A 25,140-nucleotide genomic window follows, 5' to 3' on the forward strand; every position below is an offset into this window, starting at 1 on the left:
GGGGGAAGCCACATGCTCTAAATGTGCATTAAAAATGTGGTGTGGATGCACAACTAGATCCATGTCTTCATATCTCCAACAACATTGCCCCAGAGCAAACAGCTTTTGTATGTACAGCAGCGGTAGCCAACACAGTGCCCTAAGTAAACTGCAGGACTACAACTCCCATCATGCCTGATCTTTAGCAGTGCTGGCTGGGACTGATGGGAGCAGCAGTCCAACACCTCTAGGGAATCCATATTCTAGCAAGGCAGCACCTACACTCTGGAACGGTTTGCCCATTGACAGCTGTCTTCTTTGTACTATGCTCAGTGCCAGCTAAAAAAATATTTGTTTAGGCAAGCCTACCCAGATACCTAAAGTTGACACGTATTTTAAGAGGTGATTTTATTTTAAAAATTATATTTTAGCTGCTGATATTATTAACATTTTGAATTTTTTTAAGCTCAACTCATTTTAAACTTCTGAATTTTATTTTATTTAAAAATAATATTTTTTGTTTTATACAAATAGCTTAGAGATTTGTTTCTTATAACTGAGCATTACACACATTCTGTTAAATAAAAGAGATAAGCCAACTACTGAAGGGCACCAGGTTGGTTATCCCTGATGTAAGGTTTCTATCCTCTCATCCCCACTGCCCCCATGAAGAGATTATCAATCCACTGCTCTGCATTTGCCGGGGGGGGGGGGGGCTGGGGCAGGTGGCACTCCATTTGCCTTCCATCCTAGCAAGTTCTGTGAGCTGGAATTCCTTCTTTCTTACTCAGTCTCCGAGAGGGAGATGAGGCTCTCTGCCTCAGGTCTGCAGTTGATGGCTCTGAGCACCTCAGCCGCCACCTGCACAGCATCTTCCATGTAGTAACCAAGCAGCATCAGGCTCAGGTCCATGACATCCGCCTTCATTAGCCTCCCTCGAGGGATGTTGCCATAGCCACCCCAATCGCTGAGATTGAGCTTGAACCTCTTGAGTTCATCCTCATCCAGATTCTCCAGGACAGACACCAGACATTCTCTGATGGTCCTCACCTTCACTCTGCACTGGCGCCTCCAACAGCAGGGAAAAGCAGACACAAAACAAGAGAAGCTCAGCAAAGGGATATGGGAAGGAACTACATCATCAGGAGGTGCTCTCACCTTCCATGACTCTGACTGGCACTGAGGGAGGGGAAAGAGGGGTGGCCTGAAGTTGCTTTGAAGTTTAGAGAGCCATCTTTGATCAGTGATTCGAGGTCCGAGCAACACAATGCTGGGATTGGAGCTAAACCTCCTCCTGCTCTGAGGGGAGCCTTGCATGCAACCGATATGTAGAAAGATACCCAATTTAGCTTCTGTTGACTTTACATATTTGCATGTTCCTGCTCCTCCAGCAACAGCAGTGCAGCCAATGCCTAAGCACCCCCCCAAAAAAAACATCTGCTGTCTGCCTGTGGCAGCTGCTGCATTGTCCCTAATAGCAGGACTTGGCTTTGTGTGAGGAAAGGGAATGTCAAGCCCTACCTGCTTTCCACACCATGTCCTGAGTCAGTGCCACTTGATGCAGCATGAGACCGAGTGCAGCAACAAGCACCTGGAAAAGAGAGAGAGAAAGTTTATGGACAGGTAGGAAACAAGGAGGGATCACGGGGAAATGATAATCATGGAACGTGAACCAGTAGAGGACCTTCGGGTCACAAATTACAGCAGCGTTGTGTGTGACACCAAAATTTTGCACACTCACACGCTTCTCACCTTCCATTCTACATCATAGTTGTAGCAGGGGTATAGTGTGGGGGGCCCAGGGGGCCATCGCCCCAGGTGAACAATTTTTGGGGGGGCGCAAACCAGGACTGCCGGCAGGGGTCTGCTGTGATACTGTAGGGAGAGAGAGGCCATTCTGCCAGCATTTAAATCCACAAAAACTACCCACAAGGCCCCTGTTCTTGGAAGAATACCACCTTTTTGGACTCTGTGCCACATATGTTACTTGTTAAAGTCTTACACTTGCACTACCCCTTCATAACACAATTTCCAAAGTTGGCTCACAAGGAAAAACAGAGCAACAAACACACACATTAACATGCAATTAGAAAAATAGTTTAACAACTGACACTCAGCTGAAAACTAAGAAGTCCAGGCTGTAAAACATACAGGGAGAAATTAAATGTCGCCTTCTGTGACCTTTCCTGCTTGCCAAACAGAGCTATCCCTCCCCAACAGCCAAGTACACACACTGCACCCTTTCCGGCTGTTCTGAGGGTTCCCCTTGATCCTCCAAAGTGCATTTGAGGGAAGTGGCAGGTGAAGGGAGGAAAGCCCAATTGAAGTATCATGAGCATTTGCACTGGATTCCGTTAGCACACTGGGTGTGCCGAATCCAAGCCAAAGCTGTTTCTACAAAATTTAGCTGCGTTGAAAGAACTTCATCTGGCACCAAAGGAGACTATAAAGCAATGGGGAACCTGCACCGGAAGGCGATTCCCTAACATTACAAAAGTGACTTTTCTATGGTACTGTATCACCAGCCACTCTGTGCTGCCATTGGGAGGAAGGTGGGATTTAACTACGAGGAAGTAAGTAATTAAAACCTGCAGACCTTGCTCTGAGCTTGAAGGAGAAGGCGTCATCTCAGGAGACTTTAACTCTTCTGAAAGAGAACAGGAATGAGCAGCGGCGTAGCGTGGGTTATCAGCACCCGGGGCAAGGCAAGTAATTTGCGCCCCCCAACCCGGGGCAAGGCAAATAATTTGCGCCCCCTAACCCGGGGCAAGGCAAGTACAGTAATTTACTCTCCCAAGCAGCAGCAGCAGCAGCAGCGAGGCTTCTCTCCTTAATTGATTCCCCCTCCACACCGCGTCGTTTCCTGGCTGCTCCCCCCCCCTTCCCCTCTCTCTCCTCCTCGCTCTGCTTGCCTTGCCCTGCCCTGCCTGAGGGCACCCTGAGGAGACTCCGCTCTCCTTTTTGACCAGGCGAGGTGGGAAAAAGGGGGGAAAGTCTCTTCCCGCCCCCTCGCCAGACTCCCTGCTCCGCTCGGCTCACTACCCAGGCGGCCAGTGGAAAGAGAGACGCAATTACCTCTCCCTCCGCTTCGCCAAGCTGTCAAAGCCCGGCAGCAGCGGCAACGGCAGCAGCAGGCGCAGCCAGACCCCCGCGAGCCAGCCCGCCCGCCCGCCCGGCTTCCTCTCCTTTTTTTGCCAGCGGCAGAAGGCTTTGCTCTCCCCCTTCTGCGACCTCCTCGCCAAGCCGAGCGAGCGCGGGCTCCCTAACCAGTGGATTTTAGTAGGGGCAGAGAGCTGCTAGTGCGAGTGCGCCCCTGCCCAAGTTGCGCCCGGTGCGGCCGGCACCCCTGGCACCCCCCACGCTACGCCACTGGGAATGAGGCAGTCAAAGAGGGAATGTGACTGGGGTGTCATTTTCCATCCTGCCTCCCCAATTATGATCAAACCTTCTGATCTTCCTCCAATCCAACTCACTTTGTGTCACATGGGCTTCCCAGATGAGTTCATTTGTGCGCTTGTCCATCACACTGAAGTTGAACATGTCTTGCATTTGCTCAGCAGACAGTTCCACGTACTGCTGCATCTTGTCAGCATCCAAATATTGAAACTCCACTTCCTGTGGGGAAGCATAAAACCTCCTTATGTGCAAACAAGGCTTAGCCCAGTCAACCAGTCCAAGGGAGTCAAATTAAAGCGTGACAAGGGATCCTGGTGGAGTCCCTCTCGTTCTCATACTTTACAGCCTTGGCTCTGCCCTAGCAAAGCCTTTCATCATCTTTGTGTCTCACCTTGGGACAGACTCTGACATCATTTGTCTCCACAAAGAAGCGAGAGCCAATCGTCAGAGGCCTCAGGGTCCAGGGGGGTTTGTCTATTCTCTGTGAAGGGCACTGTACTTCATGCTCATGAACCGCCTGGGAAAGGAAAAGAAGGGCACTTCTGAGTTATGCAAGAAAAGTAACCAATTTCTGGAAGACTGGATCCCTACCCCTTTCTTGGGTTTGTTGCAGCATTTAAGGCAGGGATGGGGAACCTGCAACCTTCCAGATGTTATGGTTCAGTAATGATGGGTTTTTTAGTCCCAAAACATTTGAAGGGACACAGGATCTCCATCAGTGATATAAAAAAACTAAACCACTTTGGTAGCAGAGACCAAAATATGGGTAGGTAATATGATGTTGGCTAGCAGTCTGGTAAATTAGTTCAAGCCCAACAAAAGGAGATACAGTTCATAAACCATGACACACTCTGATGCATAATTTTGTATAGCTACTCTGTCAGGCTTCCTATGGTCAAGCAAAAGATCCAGGACGTCTGGAATACCAATCAGAGTTGCAGAATCCTGGTTACCTTTGTGATGGAATGGTCATTGGGCAGAAGGTACAGGTGGAATGTTGGTGGCTGGAATTGAAGCATTTGATAGAGCAGTGCCACAGTGTGCACTATTATCTTCCGCTTAAACCATGACCATGATGTTTTCAAAATGGCTCCACGTGGAGAGAAGTTTGGGTTTTCCAACACAACATGATATGGCCCCACTCTGTCTGGCTTCTCTAGACTCATGCCGCCTTCCACAAAATGTGCAATGAGGACTTGGGAACCATCTTTACCTGGAAAGGAGCAAAAGAAAAAACAAACAGACATGTTACAAGTGGGAAACTGGAGCCGTCCACCAGGAACTGGAGTCAAGAGCAGGTCAGCAATAAAACACCCAGTGTCAGCGAAGTCAACCCTTTATTCAAAGAAAGAAGGCCAGCCCAGGAAGCCAAGCGTACTGAGCACTGCAACTCATTCCGGTACATCTAGCCCCTATGAGGCTGTTCCCTAAGGCTCTTTCTCCCCCAGGTCCTTCCCAAAGCGATCTTAGATTACATCACCATGTCTGTATTTGCCCTGCCTTCTTCATACCACTTCTGATTCTGGGAGACGAATGGAGAAGAAAGCTGGTCACATCAGGAGGGGAGACTCCCTGGCTTCTCAGCGGCCTGCCTCACATCTGTCTCCTGGCCCTCTTCCTCTCCAGTCTCCACTTCTGCCCCCAATTCTGCACTGCTCTCGGTCACAGCCTCTTCCTGCTCACTAAACCCTGTTCCCTCTCCAACCTCCAACACCATCTCCTCCCAGTCTGCTCCCTCTGATCCCTCGTCATTGTCCCACCAGCACTCTCCTGGCTCTGAGCCTTCTTCCCCTGGGGGTTCCCTTGGGGGTTCCCCAACTGGTGCCTCCCACCACTCCTCTGCAGCCAGCCTGTGCATGACCTCCCATGAGTTTGGATGACAAAGCTAATCACTGCACCCTTCCTGTTACATGCAATATTTATTTTGTTGCAAGCTTTTTTACCTGCCATACCTGCAAGACACAAGAAGTGAGGGAAGTGAACAGCTGCCACAGCCTCTGCTGGATCTGCTTCAATGTTGATCAAAGGCCCAGAGACAACCCAGTCCTCTGTGTTCTGTTCGGCCAGGTGCTTAGACCATGAATCAAAGTGGTAGGTGATGGTCACAGCTCCTCTCACCTCAAATATGACATCAGTATAAAAGCAAAGGAAGGATCCAGCCTCCTTGAAGCACAGTCTGAATGCCACAAAGTAGAAAGTGGAAAGAGAAGTGGATTAAACACCAGCTGGACACCCTCTGCAGCCCCCATGATGGGAAGCAATCCCCACCCCAATAATATTTGACCATAAAATCTCAAAGAAACAATAAAATGGGTTAGAGCACGGTTCTGATCAGTGTTATTCTTCTAGAAAGAGATGCTGGAACTCACCATGAACGCTTCCCTTCTTCTCTTATAATGGCCATGGCGCCCACCTGAGAGGTGCTGGAACTCAGTTCTGGTGAGGTCCAGATGAAAAAAGCCCTGGAGCTGATAATGCCAAGGTTTCAAGTTTGATCCCTGCATGGGGCATCTGCATATTCTGGCATTGCAGAGGGTTGTACTATATGACCCTCAGGATACCTTCCAACAATCCTATGATTCTAGGAAGAGATCTACGCACACTTAAACCCCTATGGAAAGCAGGGTGTAAAAGAGTGAAATGGAGATGTGGAATATTAACCCCAAGATCACAACTGAAAAGTGGAAAACCATGAGCTCTTTGTGTGAGACATTTAAAATGCAGTCGAACCAACAATTTGTGTTTTGCTAGATAGGCGCATGAAAGGGTTTTCCCGTAAACTTGCTAGCAAGAGCTCTGTGAGAACATCCCCTTGTGCCCAGCCAGGAAGTGGGCAAAACTATATCTCCTCCTCTCTGCCTGGGCACACCTTCTTTCTGCTCTTCTCCATGTGCTTGCAATGTTGCAAGATCTGATAAGTCTGAGCTCCTTTATTTAAAGAGTAGAAAAACCTTTTCTCCAAACTTACAGACTTCACTTTCCTCATAATCTGCTTTGGCTTAGACATCATTTTGTGATGCTAAGCCCATTCCTCAGAGGATGGGGGATATAAACAATTGGATTTAAGCAACACCAATGTTGAATCGTAATGTTTTCCCAGCTCTGTTCCTGAGAACCCAAGAATGCAATGTGCAAGTGACAGATTGTCAGGATGCTGTCAGTAACACCCAGCTGTTGCCCAGAAAATTATCGCAACAAGGGAATATTTCTTACCATCTTTTTTATTCAGTATTTACAGAGAGAGGCTATACAACCCAGTCTCTTCAATAATGGAGTTGTCCCAAGTGAATCTCCACATATCCCGTCTCTCCCTCTTCCTCATTCATCACTTCTATTGGTGCTGTCTTTGACCTCTTAGCCCTCCTACTTTAAAGGCCCACTGGGTTCTGGAAGATGGAGCATCTGGAATGCTTTCTAATGACAACATGTTAGCTGTGTGTTGCTCTCCCATGATTTCCCAACTTTCCCTCTCATCTGACTCTGAGCTGTGACCTCCCTCAACCCCCTGTTGTAAATCTATACTGTCTTCCTCTTCCTCCTCCCTGGATGGTTCAGGGGGGGGAGAGACGTGCCCCCCCCACTCCTCCTCTGCCCAGTCCCTGACACAGATGTAGTTTGGGAACGTTTTAGAGAGAACCACCACATGTGATGATTGTGAGACCTTCATATACAAGATGTGCTCTGCTGAACACTTCTCTGAAACCCCAAAAGATATTCAATGTAGATAACTTTCCCTTAAAGGAGAAAGCTTTGAAAATCTGAGAGAGACATTGCTCACCTGTATCTTTCACGACTCATTTCTGAGTCCAAAAACACCTCTGGTCTGATTGTTTCTGGAAGATCCTGCTACAAAATAATTTATCATTAATATGACCGCCATACCCCTTTGCCACCTGAAAGCAGGACATTCCTGTCTGTTTCTAACACCCATATGACCACACCAAGGAGCACTGCTTGAGGTCAAACCCACAAATACAGACCACTAATGGCTCTTTTAGAGCTACTTTCTTCTACATTCATTTTGGCCATAGTAGTTCTCACTCAGGTCTGACAGTTTCTTATGAAAGGTTTTTTCTTTCACCTCAGTGGCATTCTCCCTGTTCCTTACAGAGAGCCCCTGCACAGGTTTCTCCCTATTAACGTTTAGGGATCTCCCTCTTTATGTTTCACTTTAGACAGATCACACTAACACACACGGCCCAAATGAGTATCCTGAGAACTCTCTCTTGGCAGCCATTCTCCCTCCTCTCATGCAGAGAGAGAAGCAGAAAGACAGTTGAAAATGATAGTTACTGGAATAACAGTTGGAACAGAATGGAATGCCTCTCTCATGTGACCCACACTCAACCAATCACATGAGAGATACAGTGAAAGGAAAAGAAAACGTAAGAAAACATTCCCATTCCAGGAAATGGGAATGCACTGCCACAGAATAAGTCTTCAAAGAGGCTCTAGTCTGTGTTCAGTCAGACTCATTCTGCCAACTTCCTTGTAGTCACCCTCTCACACGCTTATTCATTACCAGCTCCATAGAGAACCAGGCGGCTGGTCTGGCTCCAGTTTCTGAGCAGGGACACTCAGGAGTAATCTGTCTGGTTGTGTCTTGCAGATTTGGAATGAAATGTCTCAACAGCAGTTGTTTAAAATCACCGTATTTTTCACTCCATAAGACACACTTTTTTCCTCCTAAAAAGTAAGGGGAAATGTCTGTGCGTCTTATGGAGTGAATGCGTGGTCCCTGGAGCCGAATTGCCTAGGGGCAAAAAGCAATTTGTGCTTTTTTTAAAAAAAAAAAAAGAGGGAAGGGAGTGTTGAAACAAAGCAGATGAGCAGCTGATCAGCAAGCGATCGGGTGAGGAGATAAGGGACTCTAGTGATAAAGGAGGGAGGTAAAAGCACATGGATCCTCAGGATTTTTGCATTGGGTCACCCCAAATTCTCCATCAGATCACATAGCATGTCCATGGCTACAGCCTGCACCAAAAAAACCACACAGCCACTGTTTTGTGGGGCCGCAATGGCACAAAAATGTGGTTACAAAGCACGGATCCACATGGATCCTTAGGATTTTTGCATTGGGCTACCCCAAACTCACCGTCAAATCACATATCATGTCTGTGGCCACAGCATGAACCACAAAAATCATACATCCACTGTTTCGTTCAGAATATTTTTTTTCTTGTTTTCCTCCTCCTAGGTGCCTCTTATGGTCAGGTGCATCTTATGGAGCGAAAAATACGGTACTTTGTTTTTTATTTTTTTTACCCCAAGTGTCCAGAAAAATCTGTCAAAATCTTTCTACAATTCCTACTTTTAGTTAAGTATTTTTATTCATTTACTTGACTGGGGGGAGGCAGCTGCCCCCCCCCCCCAGTCTGGGCCCATCTGTTCAGCCACTTACCTCACAGGGACACAGATAGCACACAACACTTTCCCCACAAACTGCTGGGTTTTCCATCTTGCTTCTTCTTCCTTCCTCTACAAATAGGGGGGATTCTGACTTCAGCCCTGAGGGGCCTGTCTCCTGGACCAATTCTTTACCCAAGCCTGTAAAAGACAATTCTTTACCTGACATGACTGTTGCAAGGAGGAGGAAGGTAGTTGAACTGTCCTTGAAATTCAGAAAGTACTCTAAGTCAAACTCACCATGGACTGCCACTAGAAGAATCTTAATAGATCCTGGATGTTTCCTTTCTACTTGTTTCAGGAACCAGCAACAAGTTGCCTCCCCCCTTTCCTGGACCATATTCAGCAGTTTTTGACTTTTCTCTTTGGAGTCTTCCTCTGCTTTCTGAAAGTCCCAGTATTCTTTCGGTGTGATAATATAGCCATAGCTTAATTCACATAAGAAGAATTCTAGGTCCTTTTCAATAATTTCAAGTAATTCTTTTCTTCCCTTGCAGACTATTTCATCACCAGTGAAAACGACTCCTTTCATGGACCTGTGGCAAAAACATTGATTTTATTTTCGGCATTGTTGTGGGGAGAGAATAAGAACCTGATTAGGATACAAGCTGGGGCTGACGTTTTCCACCCCTGGTATACTGCCTTCTCTGATCCTCTGAGCATGCTGAGATCTGCTTTTCTATGCAACCTGGAAAACATGCTGATTTATTCCACACTGAAAAGAAAGCATGATGTGATTTGCCATCCTTTTTAATGGCCAAGAATATACTCAAACCAGCCAGCTGCCTCTCTTGTCCATACTTTTCCATCTTCCTGAGAGAGGAAGATGCAGCAACTGTGCCTCCCCCTCTCCCCTCTGGGCTAGGGTATTATTATTATCCAGCTGATTGGTCTTGGCTGTCAGGTCCAGCTCCTCCTCCTCTTTCAGGTAAGGCAGCCTCCTTTCCACCAGCAGAAGGCAACAGCCACTTCATCTCAGGTTGCCTCGTCCATCCCAGCCTAGCTCAGCCCCCCTGGTCCCAGCATCGCCCCCCCCCCCCCACAGCAGGGCAAAGTGTTTCCCTGCCACTGCTCCTGCTCCTGCCACTGCTCATTGCTGGTGCAGCTGCTGAGAAGGAATGAAGGCAGGAGGGAAAGAAAAGAGAGAAGTGACTTTCCCCTGTGTTTTCACACACACACCCTTAGCAAACTACAATTTCTGGGGAAACACCCATTTGACTTGCCTCAGTCCATAAAATGTCTGGGGCCAGCCCTGCATACAAAGCATGCTCTATGATAATACGCAGAAGTTTGAAGTCAGAGTATTATGGTTTGCATGTGATGTCATGTGGTGAGAGGAGGCCTGATGGGGTCTGTCACAACAGCAGGGAGGGCCTGAAGGGGTCCACCACAGCAGCCCATCGGGGCCAGTCAAAGCCTTGAGTGTGGCCAGGATTTATTGTAGGGGGCAGGCTTTATGTTGGGGGGCAGAACTGAGTTCTCTTGGACACAACTGATCAATTAGTTAAGGTTTTTTTTTTATTTACTTGATTGGGGGGGGCAGCTGGCCCTCTGCCTACTCCCATGGTCACGGGCACAGAATATTGAGGGGACCCAACCCACTCCTTGAAATGTGGGGGATTGTCAGTCCCCCGCCCCCCTTGCTTATCATCGAATCCCTTAGCACCACTCATTCTAGCAACACAGTTGCCCATCCAGCAAACAGAATTGTGTTGGGACTTACCACACTTTTCTCTTTCTTTTATTGGTCTGCATACCTGTAGGCAGGTAAGGGAGAGGTCAAAACTGGCTGCTTTATTCCCCCTCCCCCTGCCCCCCAAACAGTCTTTTTCTATATTTAATTGGTGCCAGTGCATTTCTTCCTGGGTAAGCATTTCTTTCCTTAACCAATGACTAGGGGTGTCACACTAGCTGTTTGGGGGGTATAGAATATTCTCCACAAACTGTAAATTCTAATGTAAGAACTAGTTTTACAACCCACATTTTAAAAATCTAATAAAATAATAATAATAATAATAATAATAATAATAATAATTTATTTATACCCCGCCCATCTGGCTGGGCTTCCCCAGCCACTCTGGGCAGTTTCCAAGAAATATTAAAATACTGTGATGCATCAAACATTAAAAGCCTCCCTAAACAGGGCTGCCTTCAGATGTCTTCTAATAGTCTGGTAGTTGTTGTTCTCTTTGACATCTGGTGGAGGGCGTTCCACAGGGCGGGTGCCACTACCAAGAAGGCCCTCTGCCTGGTTCCCTGTAACTTGGCTTCTCGCAGTGAGGGAACCGCCAGAAGGCCCTCGGAGCTGGACCTCAGGGTCCGGGTAGAATGATGGGGGTGGAGACTTCTCCTTCAGATATACTGGACCGAGGCCATTTAGGGCTTTAAAGGCCAGCACCAACACTTTGAATTGTGCTTGGAAACGTACTGGGAGCCAATGTAGGTCTTTCAAGACCAGTGTTATATGTTCTCGGCGGCCACTCCCAGTCACCAGTCTAGCTGCCACATTCTGGATTAGTTGTAGCTTTCGGGTCACCTTCAAAGGTAGCCCCACATAGAGCGCATTGCAGTAGTCCAAGCGGGAGATAACCAGAGCATGCACCACTCATGCGAGGCAGTCCACAGGCAGATAGGGTCTCAGCCTACGTACCAGATGGAGCTGGTAAACAGCTGCCCTGGACACAGATTTGACCTGTGCCTACATGGACAGCTGTGAGTCCAAAATGACTCCCAGGCTGCGCACCTGGTCCTTCAGGGGCACTGTTACCCCATTCAGGACCAGGGAATCCTCCACACCTTCCCGCCTCCTATCCCCCAAAAACAGTACTTCTGTCTTGTCAGGATTCAACCTCAATCTGTTAGCCGCCATCCATCCTCCAACCACCTCCAGACACTCACACAGGACCTTCACCGCCTTCATTGGTTCTGATTTGAAAGAGAGGTAGAGCTGGGTATCATCCGCATACTGATGAACACCCAGCCCAAACCCCCTGATGATCTCTCCCAGCGGCTGCATGTAGATGTTAAAAAGCATGGGGGAGAGGACAGAACCCTGAGGCACCCTACAAGTGAGAGCCCAGGGGTCTGAACACTCATCCCCCCCCCACTTTCTGAACACGGCCCAGGAGGAAGGAGCGGAACCACTGTATGACAGTGCCCCCAGCTCCCAGCCCCTCAAGATGGTCCAGAAGGATGTTATGGTCGATGGTATCAAACGCCGCTGAGAGATCCAGCAGAACTAGGAAACAGCTCTCACCTTTGTCCCTAGCCCGCTGGAGATCATCAACCAGTGCGACCAAGACAGTTTCAGTCCCATGATGAAGCCTGAATCCCGACTGGAAGGGATCAAAATGGTCCGCTTCTTCCAGGCGTGCCTGCAGTTGTTCAGCAACCACTCGCTCAATCACCTTGCCCAAGAAGGAAGATTTGAGACTGGGCAATAGTTGGCCATCATGGCCACATCTAAAGATGGTTTTTTAAGAAGCGGTTTAATAACCGCCTCTTTCAGCGGGTCTTCCCTCACGGAGAGAAGCATTCAGCACCCCACGAAGCCCATTGCCCAGCCCTTCCCGGTTAGCTTTTATAAGCCAGGATGGGCAAGGATCAAGGAGACAGGTGGTTGGTTTCACTCGTCCAAGCAGCCTGTCCACATCCTCGGAGGTAACAGATTGGAATTGATCCCACACAACTTGACTAGACAGGACTCTAGCACTCTCCCGTCCCAGCCCTGCCCCCACGGTGGAGTCTACCTCTTTCCGAATCTGAGCGACTTTATCTGCAAAAAATTTTGCAAAATCATTGCAGGAGATCATGTGGCCCGTACTGGGCCCCGATGGAGCAGGTGGTTCCGCTAAATTGCGAACCACCTGAAAAAGTCTCCTGCTGCTGTTTTCTGCAAATGCAATAGAGGCGGTGAAGAAAGTCTTCTTCGCCGTCGCTACCGCCACTTGGTAGGCTCAACATTGAGCTCTAACCCGTGTCTGGTCAGCTTCAGAATGAGTTTTCCACCACTGGCGCTCTAGCCATCTCAATGATTGTTTCATTGCCCTCAGATCCGTGGAAAACCACGGGGCTGTCCGGGCTCCATGCAATCAGAGAGGGCACTTCGGAGCCAAACAGTCAATAGCCCTGGTTAACTCCACATTCCAGCGGGCCACCAGGGAATCAGCTGAAAGGCCATCAACATGGGATAAAGCATCCCCTACCACTCTCTGGAAGCCATTTGGATCCATTAAGTGGCGGGGGCGGACCATCCAAATCGGTCCCACCTCCCTGCACAGGGGATGGGTCGCGGAGAAGTCCAGTTGCACCAGGAAGTGATCTGACCATGGCACTTCTTTCGTTTCGCTTTTACTTAGTGTCAGATCACCAACATCCATAGAGGTAAACACCAGGTCCAAGGCATGTCCGCGGCTATGGGTTGGGCCAGACTTATTCAGCGACAGCCTCATGGAGGCCACGCTTTCCACAAAGTCCCGAGCGGCCCCTTGTAAGGTTGTGTCGGCATGGATGTTAAAATCCCCTAAGACAACCAAACTAGATGTCTTCAGGAGAACATCCGCCACGACCTGAAGCAGCTCAGGCAGGGAATCCTTGGTGCAGCGGGGAGGTCGGTACACCAAAAGGAATCCTGTACTGCCCCTATTGCCCAACTTCCAGAACATGCACTCAGAGAACTGGGTCTTCCCAATAGGACGCCTGGTGCAAACTAATGACTTCCTAAAAATCACTGCAACCCCCCCCTCCCCGCCCACAAGGCCTGGGTTGCTGTGTGTAAGAGAAACCTGGTGGACAAGCAGCGGCAAGGACAGGCCCATCTGCTTCATCCAACCAAGTCTCTGTTACCCATGCCAGGTCAAGTCCTCCATCCATGATCAAGTCATGGATGGCAGTGGTCTTATGAATCATTGACCTGGCATTGCACAGCAGCACCTTCAGGTCATGTGGGTATCCCTTGCTGATTCTAGTATCCGTCCGGAGGCAGGGATAGTCCTCAAACGACGACTAAACCTGCCTCCTCTGTAAAGACATGGTCTGGTCTTAGCGTAACTCCTCCTCCTACCCGTGATCACTGAGATCGGTTGTCCCAGTGCATCCCCCTCTGTGGAACATGCCACAACCATTTTGTTGGCTGGGACCCACTCCCTGGCAGCCCTGACCCCTCCCCCTTAAGAACAAAATAAAAGCTTAAAAATAAAAAAAAACCCAATAAAACAATACAAACAAAAAAACTGTAAAAGTTACAAAACATCAAAATCAAACAAATTCCCAAGCCCAACCAAACATCCATCCCACCCCCACCCCCCCACATACAAAAAGATCAAAAGAAAATTTTAAAAACATTTTAAAAAGAACTCTGTGCCCCTCCGAGTCCTACTGGACAGCAGCAGCAGTAACAGCAACCGTCCTTGTGAGGCTTCAGGCCCCGCCCTGGGCTGGTGGAGAGTGGCAGGAGCAGGGCCCTCAGGCACTCACACAGTGGAGTCCTCCTGGGCAGCAAAGCAGTCCTTTTGAGGCTTCAGGCCCCGCCCTGGGCCAGGTGGTAAGTGGCAGGAGCAGGGCCCTCAGGCACTCACACAGGGGAGTTAAGCTGTGATATTGCCAGTGCAAGTAATGAATAATGAATTTTTTGATCCAGTTACATTACTGGGCAATGTGTCATTCACCATTGGCACTTCTGAAATGTGAGCTACAGGAAGCATTTTGTTTTGTTTTGTTTTAAAAATGCTATTCGTTTCAATTTGATGAACATTTGAATTTGTATGTATTTCAACTAATTTGTATGTATTTCAACTCTATTTTGGTGTGACCTTATTCTTAGCAATTGTATACCCTTGGCCATACAGTGTGATTTTTTTTTACAGAAAGTAGCTTTAATGCTTTATACACTTAAAGTACCTAGTCCTATACAATTATGTGTAATATCACGTGAGGTGGACTTATTTATTTAGCAAAAAGAAATAGGCAGAGACAGAGCAGAAAAGCTTGCATATGTAGCTCATAACTTAAAGCTCCTAGAAGAGAAGAAAACACAGCTTCTAACAAGCTCACTGAATTTTACACAACCATCAACTTCGTTCTATGATCTTGCAGATGATCAGTGTGGAACTGAAAGCTCAGCTATCACTGGAGACAAAGATGGTGACTTATCCTCTTAAGATGTTTGAGGAGTCAATATAAATTTATAAACATTTGAGACTTGTTACTTAAGAAATAAATTTATTTAAAAAATAGGCTTTGTCACAATTTCTCAGTTATAATTTTAATATGTTGTATGTTGCCTTACTTGTCTAAAGGTAAAGGGACCCCTGACCGTTAAGTCCAGTCGCAGATGACTCTAAGCAGATAGTAATTTGCATTTCTGATGTTATGTAACTTGTCATTACTGATTATTTGTGTTTTATTTTCCAGAAATAATAGCATTTATTTTAAACTTTATATTGATTTTATTAGTGTTGTACGGTACTGAAAATACTGTACCATGTAGATACGCTTATTAAAGAACCTACTCATATAGCGGACCTGAGGTTTCTTTTAATTTTCCCTTTACTTTAAAAGCTACATTTCATACCTACACAACATAATTAGAATTCAAAGTTGATGGTAAATATACGGTTAGTGGCAGGCTTAGTGATTTTTCAATTTCAAGTTTGGTGCAAAAAAATCAAAGAATGTGAATTCACTGCATTGCCCCATTGAATAAAAGCATGTGTACAGTTTTTGGTTGCCATCTGAACAAGTTTACCCGTGAATAAACATGCATATTAATTAATTATATCATTTTCAATGCATCAAAATTATACCATTTTCAATGCATTAAAATGAATATTCTCCTATTTTAAATGAAAATTCTCTAACATTCTCATTAATTGATAATATTCTCGAGAATATTCCCCAAAAGATTCTTCTCCAGAAGATTATTCACTAGATTTTAACATCACTAAACCATTTTATACCATCATAAAGCATGGAAATTCCTCCTCCTCTTCCTAGAGGAAGCTATTTGCAGGACATTCAACAGGCAGCACTTCCAGCTGGATGACCAGGGAAGAGCCATGGCTCAGTGGCAGAACACCTGCTTTGACTGCAGAAGGTCCCAGGTTCAATCCCTGGTGTCTCCAGGTAGGGCTGCAAAAGACTCCTGCCTGGAACCCTGGAGAGGCAAGATTAGCAATCCTGAGCTAGATGGACCCTGAGGCCCATTTGGGACCTTCCTCTGTTCCAGAGATGTCAGGATGGCCTGCAAACCTTCTGAACTTACAGGCCTGATTTAAATTTTTTGCAGGGCTCAAGCAGGAAAGAAAAAGGACTTGCCCTTCTACAAAGGGACAAGCTCAACCCCGAGTCCAAAGAACTGCCTGCCCTTGTACTTAGGCTGATTCTTTGCCACTCTGTGTGTCCTAAGGGCCCTGAAGGTATTTGTAATATTTTAAGCAATAGCAATCAGACGGTTGAAACATACCAAATTATTCCATATGCGCTAAATGCCTGGCGCTATGGTTGTTTTTCCTTCCCTCCTTCGCGGCTGCAGCTCAGCGCTGGGCTGGCGCAACCAGGGAAGGAAGGATCTGCTGTCAGACTGAACGGCTGGGAAGGTCAGGATCCAGCAAAGACTTACCTTTCGGGAAGGAGAGGAGATCGTCCGCCTGGTACTCGCAGTCAGCGGCCCTCAGCGCGTCAGCCGCCACCTCGGCGGCGTAAGTTCCGCCGTAGTAGCTGAGCAGCAGGTCTGGGAGGCGAGAGGCGTCTGCCTCCTGCAGCGCCTCCTCGGGGATGCGGACGAAGCCCTCCTTGAGCGGGATCTCGCGCAGTTTGCGGCGGAACCTCAGCAGCTCGTCCCGACCCAAAAGCCACAGGGAGAGATGCAAGGAGCGAGCGACACGGCGCAGAGCGAAAAAGAGATTCTCCCGCTCAGAGAAAAACTGCTGGGAGAAAGAGTACGGCAATCGCCAAGTGTTGGGGTCCCAGGCGTCGTTGTCGCTGCTGCTGCCGCCGCTACTCTGGCGCCCACCGCCCTCGAGCCATAGGGACGTCTGCAACTTGAGGAGGGGATCCACCTCCCTCTCCCCCTTCTTCTCGGTGGACCGGCCGGCCTCTTTCGCCTTCAGCTTCTCGCCTCCTTCCTCCAGGGGCTCCTTCGCCCAGGGGTCTTCGGGGGTCGCCATGGCGCCCCGGCCCAGAGGAAAGTCTCGCCCCGAGGCAGAGCCGGAGAGGCGGCAGCGTCTGAAGGGGGAAGAAGGAAGCGGGGGGGGGGGGCTCCCGAGGTTTCCTCCCGTCGAGCAGAGAATCAGCGCCGGACCTGGGAAGGCGAGAACGTGGGAAGGGTCTTCCCGGCGCTCCCAGAAGACTGGCTGGCTGGCAGGCAGGGGGGGAAACGGCAAAAGGAAAACACGCCGCTTCCTTCCTAGTTTGGCTCAACCTTTAAAAGCGTATCAGCCACCAGCCTCTCCTCTCTCCCCCCGCTGCCAAAAGGAGCACATCCGCCCTTGCTGAACTGCAGGACCCAGAAAGGCAAAAACGAAACCGCCAGGTGAGCCAAGAAAGAGGGTGGAGCGCGCCTCTTTCTCAGCGCGGAAGGGAAGCCCTTGGCCGCCGCCTCTTCCTCGGAGAAGCCAAAGTGGCTGCCCCCCTTCTGGCTGCGGGATCCCGAAGACCGTCGGCCGGTGCAGGACTGGAGCAACCAGGGGGGCCTAGATGAAGTAAAACAAGAGAAATACTGTTATGTACTGAGTTGAATAGGATCCAAACTGCAGCAGTCTGATTGGTCCTAGAACAATAGGCTCCAAAAGGCAGCAGTCTGATTGGTCCTAGAACAATAGGATTCAGAATGCAGCAGTCTGATTGGTCCTAGAACAATGCAGCAGTATGATTGGTTAGCAGGAACCACCCAATCATGCTCCAGATAGAAGTGAATCCACAACCTGATTGGCCTACAGTAGAATCCTGGAATTAGCCAATCATGTGCAGCCCATTGTGTAAATAATGTATATAAAGCAGATACTTTGAGGGGACATTCATTCATTCCTCCTCACCACTATGAGCTGAATAAAGAGCATGAAATCACTTTGCGACTCTGAGTATATTTCACTGGCGACGAAGGTGGGATCCCGCTGAGCTGACTGCCACACACAGCACCGCAGCACCGCCACCTGCCGCACCGCTGCCTCGCACCGTGTATCCAGGCTTCAGCTCCGGGACACAAGGAACTCAGAATGGCAACTGACAGCAGCTTCTCGCCATTCAACCCAGCATCTGGAGACTGGGAAGCGTACGCCTCCCGTTTCACCTTCCTCCTAGAAGCCAAAGGGGTCACCGATGAAGAAGACGCCAAGAAGAGGGCAATATTCTTCAGCGTCTGCGGAGAGGAGACATTTGAAATCGCCCGGGCTCTCCTTGCGCCTGAAGACGTCGCTACTGTTCCATACAAAACAATAATGGAACAGCTGAAGGGGCACTTTTCGCCACAGCCCTCAGTGGTGGCTCGTCGAAATGCCTTCTACGCAAAGCGGCAAGCCCCTGGGGAAACCATAACTGGGTTTGTGACCTCTCTCCGCCAAGCTGCCCGGTTCTGCAACTTCTCAGAGCTGGAGAACATGCTTCGTGACCGCCTCGTCGGTGGCCTGAAGGATGAGAAGCTGCAACGACGCCTCTACGCTAAGAAGAACCTAACGTTCCAGGTCGCTCTGGAGGAGGCCCTGGCAACGGAAGCTGCTGAGAGGTCGACGCAAGAGGCACGGCTGAGCCAGCCGTCCCAACCGAGGGTCCACCACGAAGACCTCACCAACGACTCGGGATCCGACAGGGAGGAGGTGCACCGAGTACAGCAGCGCACTCAAGCAGCCCACATACCACAGCTGCCTCGACGAGAAGGAGGGAACTGCGCAAGCTGTGGAGAAAGTCACGAGAGGAGGACCTGCCGTTTCCGCAACGCAGAGTGCAGGCAGTGCAGAAAATTGGGACACATCGCCCGGGTGTGTCGGGCTCGGCCCACCCGAAGCCAGGCATCAGATGACCAATCCAAGAGCCCCAGGTCCCGGGGCCCAACGCACCAAGGCAACTCGACGGAGCTCACAGACTTCCAGGTATACCAGTTGCCCCACCCCAACGTAGAGAAAATTTATGTAGAGGTACAGATAGAGGGGGCCCCATGCCGCATGGAGCTTGACACGGGTTCAACTCTATCCATAATCTCGGCAAGGACCTTAAGGAAACTGTGTCCTACTGGGGGTCCCAAACTCAGGCCGGCCCCATTCACCCTCCGGGACTTCCAGAAACGTAAGGTCCCCACAATGGGGGTGGGGACCTTCAGGGTGCAATACCGAGGGCGGACGCGGCAACTGGACTTGCTTGTGGTCAAGGGCCCCTACATTAGCTTACTGGGGTTGGCATGGTTTGGACCACTGGGACTAGCCATCACCGGGGTGAACCACATGAGCTTACAAGTGGACGTGGACGCCATATGCAAGGAGTTTCCGGGGGTTTTCGATGGGAAATTGGGACAGTATACGGGCCCCCCCATTGCTCTACAGCTTGACCCCGCAGTACGACCAGTCAGGCTCAAGGCCCGCCGGGTCCCATTCGCCCTGAAACCCCGTATAGACGAGGAATTGGACCGACTCGTGGAGCAAGGAGTGCTGGAGCCGGTGCCTAATGCCCCCTGGGAAACCCCAATCGTCACACCCGTCAAGCCTAATGGTTCGGTCCGCATCTGCGCAGACTACAAATGTACCATAAACAAGGCCCTCATGGCCCATGCATACCCAGTGCCAGTGGTCAGCCATGTCCTTGCCACCCTGGCTGGGTCGAAAATTTTTGGCAAGCTGGACTTGGCCCAAGCATATCAACAGCTGCCAGTAGATGAGGCCACAGCAGAGGCACAGACGATTGTGACGCACAGAGGAGCGTTCAGGGTAAAGCGGCTGCAATTCGGGGTCAGCGTGGCACCAGGCATATTCCAGAATCTAATGGACTCTCTCCTTAAAGGGATTCCTGGTGTCACCCCCTTCTTTGATGATGTGTTGATTGCCGGGCCCACACCAGAGGAGTTTGAGGACCGCCTCCGCACTGTTCTGCACCGTTTCCAGATGGCGGGTCTCAAGGTGAAGCGGGAAAAATGTCTACTAGGAGTGCCTCAAGTGGACTTTCTGGGATTTATGGTGGATGCAGAAGGGGTTCACCCGACTGGGGACAAGGTACGGGCCATTTGTGATGCCCCAGCGCCCAAGAACAAGACTGAACTTCAGGCCTTCTTGGGATTATTGAACTTTTACCATTCCTTCCTTCCCCACAAGGCGGCGGTAGCGGAGCCCCTACACAGACTCCTGGACAAGCGGGCCCCTTGGGTGTGGGGCCAGCGCCAGGAGGCCGCATTCCAGGCAGTCAAGGACTTGCTTGTCTCAAACTCGGTCTTGGCACACTTCGACGAGAGGCTGCCGGTGGTGCTAGCATGCGACGCCTCGCCCTATGGCATCGGCGCTGTCCTGGGACACCAACTCCCGGATGGAAGAGAGGTACCGGTAGCATACTTTTCCCAGACACTCAACGAAACCGAGCGGAACTACTCGCAAATCGACAAGGAGGGTCTGGCAATCGTGAAGGGAGTAAAAAAATTCCATGATTTCTTGTACGGGCGGCCCTTCACCGTGGTGACTGACCACAAGCCGTTGCTTGGCTTGTTTGCCCCCGAAAAGCAGACCCCCCAAGTGCTGTCTCCTCGCGTCCTCAGGTGGTCAATTTTCCTTGCCAGCTACCAGTATGCACTGATTCACCGCCCTGGAAAGGCGATGGGCCATGCAGACGCCCTCAGCAGGCTACCACTACCGGAAACAGGCCCCGACCCAGCACCTGCACAAGAGGTTATGAGCCTGGAGCTGCTTCCTGACCGCCCCATTCAGGCACAAGAAGTTGCACACCATTCCAAGAAAGATAGGGTCATCTCCCGGGTCCTGGACTGGGTGTGGAGGGGATGGCCCAGCCGCAGCCCCGGGCCAGAATTCGCCGGCTACACAACCCGCAAACATGAACTGTCAGCCCACAAGGGGTGCCTGTTATGGGGAAGCAGGGTCGTTGTTCCCCAGCCCCTCCACAAAAGGGTCCTCACAGCCCTACACGAGACACACCCAGGGGTAGTAAGAATGAAGGCCCTTGCCAGGAGTTATGTGTGGTGGCCGGGGATCGACGGAGAGATAGAGGCCTGGGTCAAACACTGCCAGGCCTGCCAGGAATCCCGCCCAGATCCCCCAAGGGCCCCAGTCCAGTCCTGGGAGTCCGCCCGAGCACCATGGTCACGCCTGCATGTGGACTTCGCTGGCCCCTTTCAGGGGAAAACATTCTTCATAGTGGTGGACTCCTACACCAAATGGCTGGAAGTCGCACTGGTACCGTCCACTTCTACGTCCGCAGCCATCCGGGTACTACGCAGGCTGTTTGCAACCCACGGGCTCCCTGACACTCTCGTCTCAGACAACGGGACTGCATTTACATCAGGAGAATTTCAAACCTTCACAGTGCAGAACGCCATCCGCCACATCCGTTCGGCGCCATTCCACCCTGCCACCAATGGCCAAGCAGAACGCATGGTGCGGACCACCAAGGACACCCTTCGCCGCATGACGCAAGGGGATTGGGAGTACCGCCTTGCCACATTCCTTCTAGCACAGCACAGCACCCCCAGCTCAACGACTGGCCGGAGCCCCGCTGAACTACTAATGGGTCGGCGCCTTGCAATCAGATTGGACCGCCTTCACCCCGATAGAGCTCAGGATGAGGTAGTGGTGGGGGAAGGCAGGAACCCCCGGACCTTCGAGGCCCAGGACCCAGTGTACGCAAAGAATTTTGGGGCAGGCCCTGCATGGGTACCTGCCACAGTCACCAGGGTCACGGGCCCCGTGTCGTACAAGGTGCTAACAGATGGGGGGCAATGCTGGCGCCGCCACTGCGACCAGATACGGCGACGATTCCCGGGAGAAAACCAGGAGGAGGAGGACAGGTCAGAGGAGTCCCAAGGGAACAGTGGGGCAGTGAGGCCCATAGAGCAGCAGGGGCAAGCAGGAGAGGCAGAATCAGTAAATACAGAGAGGACCCGCGAGGCCGAAAGGACACCGGAACCAGAACCACGACTGAGCGAGCCGGTTGCGCCAGACCAAACAGCCCCATCCTTGGAACACGAGCCAGAACCTGAACCCCGGACCAGGGAACACCCCAGGCCGCAACGCACACGTAGGCCACCGCCGTACCTTGAGGACTATGAATGCGACCTTCCGGGCAGGACTGGAAGAGGGGAGGGGTGTTATGTACTGAGTTGAATAGGATCCAAACTGCAGCAGTCTGATTGGTCCTAGAACAATAGGCTCCAAAAGGCAGCAGTCTGATTGGTCCTAGAACAATAGGATTCAGAATGCAGCAGTCTGATTGGTCCTAGAACAATGCAGCAGTATGATTGGTTAGCAGGAACCACCCAATCATGCTCCAGATAGAAGTGAATCCACAACCTGATTGGCCTACAGTAGAATCCTGGAATTAGCCAATCATGTGCAGCCCATTGTGTAAATAATGTATATAAAGCAGATACTTTGAGGGGACATTCATTCATTCCTCCTCACCACTATGAGCTGAATAAAGAGCATGAAATCACTTTGCGACTCTGAGTATATTTCAAATACTTAACTGAACAATCACGTCGGTTCTGCCCCCCTAACAAAGGTCCACCCACCAAAAAATATATATATAATAATCTTGGCAACGCCCACGCGCCGGTGCCTGAAGGACCCCCTCGAGAACTTGGAGAAAGACGAGCTGCGGAAGTTCAGGGGGAAACTGAAGGCAATTCCCATCGATGGATGGCGCTGAAGGAGCGGGTGCCACAAACGCACATGGGCCTGCTCCGGCTTCGCTACTACACGGAGGAAGACGCCCCACACCTGACATCCCAGATCTTCAATGGGATTAACTGCAGCATAGGAGCCAGGGCCCTTTGCCCCCCCTAAAATATTTGAGGGGGCCAGGTCCACCTCCAAGGTTGACGGTCACAGCCGTTCAAAGGGTGTGATCCTGTGATCCATTATGTGGGGCAAGGCTTACCTGCGCTCCCCAATAGCTTATTCAAGTTGGCTCCCCTGAACTGCAAGGGGCAGCCTCGGGAAAGTAGCGCCGAAGGTGCTTGGCAGGGCGGAGTCCGCGGGCGCTTGGGACTCCTGCAGCAAGTAGTGCCGACGCCGGAGGGGGCTTGTAGGAAAGCCTGCCTGCCTGCTCTTTCTTTCTTTCTTTCTTTCTTTCTTTCTTTCTTTCGGCAGACGATTGGGGGCTGGGGGCATTTTGGATTGCACTAAGAAAGATTTCGCCATCCCAGGGCAGAAGGAGCGGTTTTTCCTCCTTTCCCTCCTCTGCTTTGTCATTTGGCAGGGGAGGGGGAAACTCAATGCTTTCTCAAACGCTCTGGGTTCCATCAGTACCTTAGTTCTCTAACAACGGTTAAGGAAACATGATGCATCTCAAGGGTTTTCCCATCTGTCGGCGGCTGCTTCCTACTGCTACCCAAGCATTGCTCTTCTGCTGTAAATTACAAGTAAAATTTGAAATTGACTTTCCATGCGTGTGTTTTCTTTTCTGTGTGAAAGAAACGAATGCTGTGGTCATTTGAAGTGTGGGGAAAATCTGCAGCCAAAATGACAATTTCTGTTTACTGTGTATAAAGGGATTAAAGGTAAAGGGACCCCTGACCATTAGGTCCAATCATGACAGACTCTGGGGTTGCGGCGCTCATCTCGCTTTATTGGCCGAGGGAGCCGGCGTACAGCTTCCAGGTCATGGGGGCAGCATGACTAAGCCGCTTCTGGTGAACCAGAGCAGCGCACGGAAACACCATTTACCTTCCCACCAGAGCGGTACCTATTTATCTACTTGCACTTTGACCTGCTTTCGAACTGCTAGGTTGGCAGGAGCAGGGACTGGGCAACGGGAGCTCACCCCGTCACGGGGATTCGAACCGCCAACCTTCTGATCAGCAAGTCCTAGGCTCTGTGGTTTAATCCACAGTTCCACCCGCATCCCATAAACGGATTAAGACTTCATAAATTCCTCTGTGAACACCTCTATGCATTCTTTTCCACTGAACTTCTATGGAGGGAAACTTAGACAAAGGATTTCGCATTTCCTCCTTGCCTCAGACCATACTCTTTTTTTGTTTACCTGCTGACGGAAATATGTTGTTTGCTCTCTCTCTCTCTCCAGGGGAAGCACTGCAGAACAGCTAATAAAGTGGAACAATGGCTGAACTGGAAATAAATGACTGAGATAATTCCAGACAAATCCCCCAGATAGATCACTCCAGCCCACCTTTCACCAAATGAAGACACTTCAGGCGTGTGTAATAAATGTAAATCTGCCCTTATTCCCTTATGGGGGACACAAGAGCCCTTATAGAGTCCTTTGCAGTTTCTCCATTGGTCGGAGAAAATAACAGAGGCCAACCAGAGAATATTGAGTAGCAAAGCAGCTGTTAAAAGCCTTATCTTTATTGAACTGTTGCAACAGGGTGCCCCCTTCACACGCAGCAGGAGGAGGACACAGAACCAAGGTGTGTCTGCCCTTATATAGACATTTTAAATTGCCAGCCTTGGAGTCCAAGACCACCCCCAGAAACATCATACCTACATCACAGAAGAGGCGGTCTACAACAGAAATCTGAGTGCATTGTTTACCTCCTGTCTGGCAGGTTACCTGCTAATGCTTACTTGATTACCTGGGGAGCCTGGCCAGTCTTTTATAATGATAAATACTTAGTTCCTGAGCCCCAGGTCACAGGCTCAGCCTATTCATACACAGACATACCCTTAAGACAGGATTTGTGAAAGAAAAGACAATGGGGAGGCTTTTCCATTTCCTTGACCTTGCAGAGTTTAACAGCTGCTTTGCATTTCCTCCTTGCCTCAGACCATACTCTTTTTTGTTTACCTGCTGATGGAAATGTGTTGTTTGCTCTCTCTCTCTCTCCAGGGGAAGCACTGCAGAACAGCTAATAAAGTGGAACAATGGCTGAACTGGAAATAAATGACTGAGATAATTCCAGACAAATCCCCCAGATAGGTCACTCCAGCCCACCTTTCACCAAATGAAGACACTTCAGGCGTGTGTAATAAATGTAAATCTGCCCTTATTCCCTTATGGGGGACACAAGAGCCCTTATAGAGTGTTTGCTTGGTACATTTATGAACATTTACTATATATATTTTTTTTATTTCTCCTGGAACTGAAAACATAATCTGGGTTTATTTTAAAGAACCACCCTGAAGGCACAAATATACTTATTCAACAGACACTCTTATCTCATTTACACAACAACGTACTGAGTTGCGAAACTGT

At 49.8% G+C, this 25,140-nt stretch overlaps 1 protein-coding gene and 1 long non-coding RNA gene across 9 annotated transcripts in view; one reads left to right on the top strand and one right to left on the bottom strand.

Annotated features, from left to right (window-relative positions):
• Window positions 1-17,026, bottom strand: part of LOC309326456 (uncharacterized protein) — a 50,089-nt gene extending 33,063 nt beyond the window's left edge. Inside the window, exons 1-14 of one of the 8 annotated variants that reach the window (XR_014150302.1) lie at window positions 16,400-17,018; window positions 12,038-12,142; window positions 10,505-10,538; window positions 9,022-9,317; window positions 8,777-8,937; window positions 7,154-7,221; window positions 5,328-5,551; window positions 4,329-4,588; window positions 3,767-3,892; window positions 3,453-3,594; window positions 2,576-2,626; window positions 1,732-1,854; window positions 1,501-1,570; window positions 990-1,048 (exon numbers count right to left, since the gene is read on the bottom strand). Coding sequence is in view for 7 of the 8 variants with exons in the window: in XM_081835204.1 (XP_081691330.1) it covers window positions 767-1,048; window positions 1,501-1,570; window positions 2,576-2,626; window positions 3,453-3,594; window positions 3,767-3,892; window positions 4,329-4,588; window positions 5,328-5,551; window positions 7,154-7,221; window positions 8,777-8,937; window positions 9,022-9,317; window positions 10,505-10,538; window positions 12,038-12,142; window positions 16,400-16,946 (2,366 nt within the window). In the remaining variant the exon portion in view is untranslated. Of the gene's footprint in view, window positions 1-766; window positions 1,571-1,731; window positions 1,855-2,575; window positions 2,627-3,452; window positions 3,595-3,766; window positions 3,893-4,328; window positions 4,589-5,327; window positions 5,552-7,153; window positions 7,222-8,776; window positions 8,938-9,021; window positions 9,318-10,504; window positions 10,539-12,037; window positions 12,143-16,399 lie in introns of those variants that run through there. The other 7 variants (XM_081835205.1, XM_081835204.1, XM_081835206.1 and 4 more) reach the window with 7 other exon arrangements.
• Window positions 1-25,140, top strand: part of LOC309326535 — a 29,301-nt gene that overhangs the window by 1,524 nt on the left and 2,637 nt on the right. The gene's annotated exons all lie outside the window — the stretch shown is intronic.

This window comes from Podarcis erhardii (assembly GCF_964252035.2).
Source record: "Podarcis erhardii genome assembly, chromosome: 13".
NCBI lineage: Eukaryota > Metazoa > Chordata > Lepidosauria > Squamata > Lacertidae > Podarcis > Podarcis erhardii.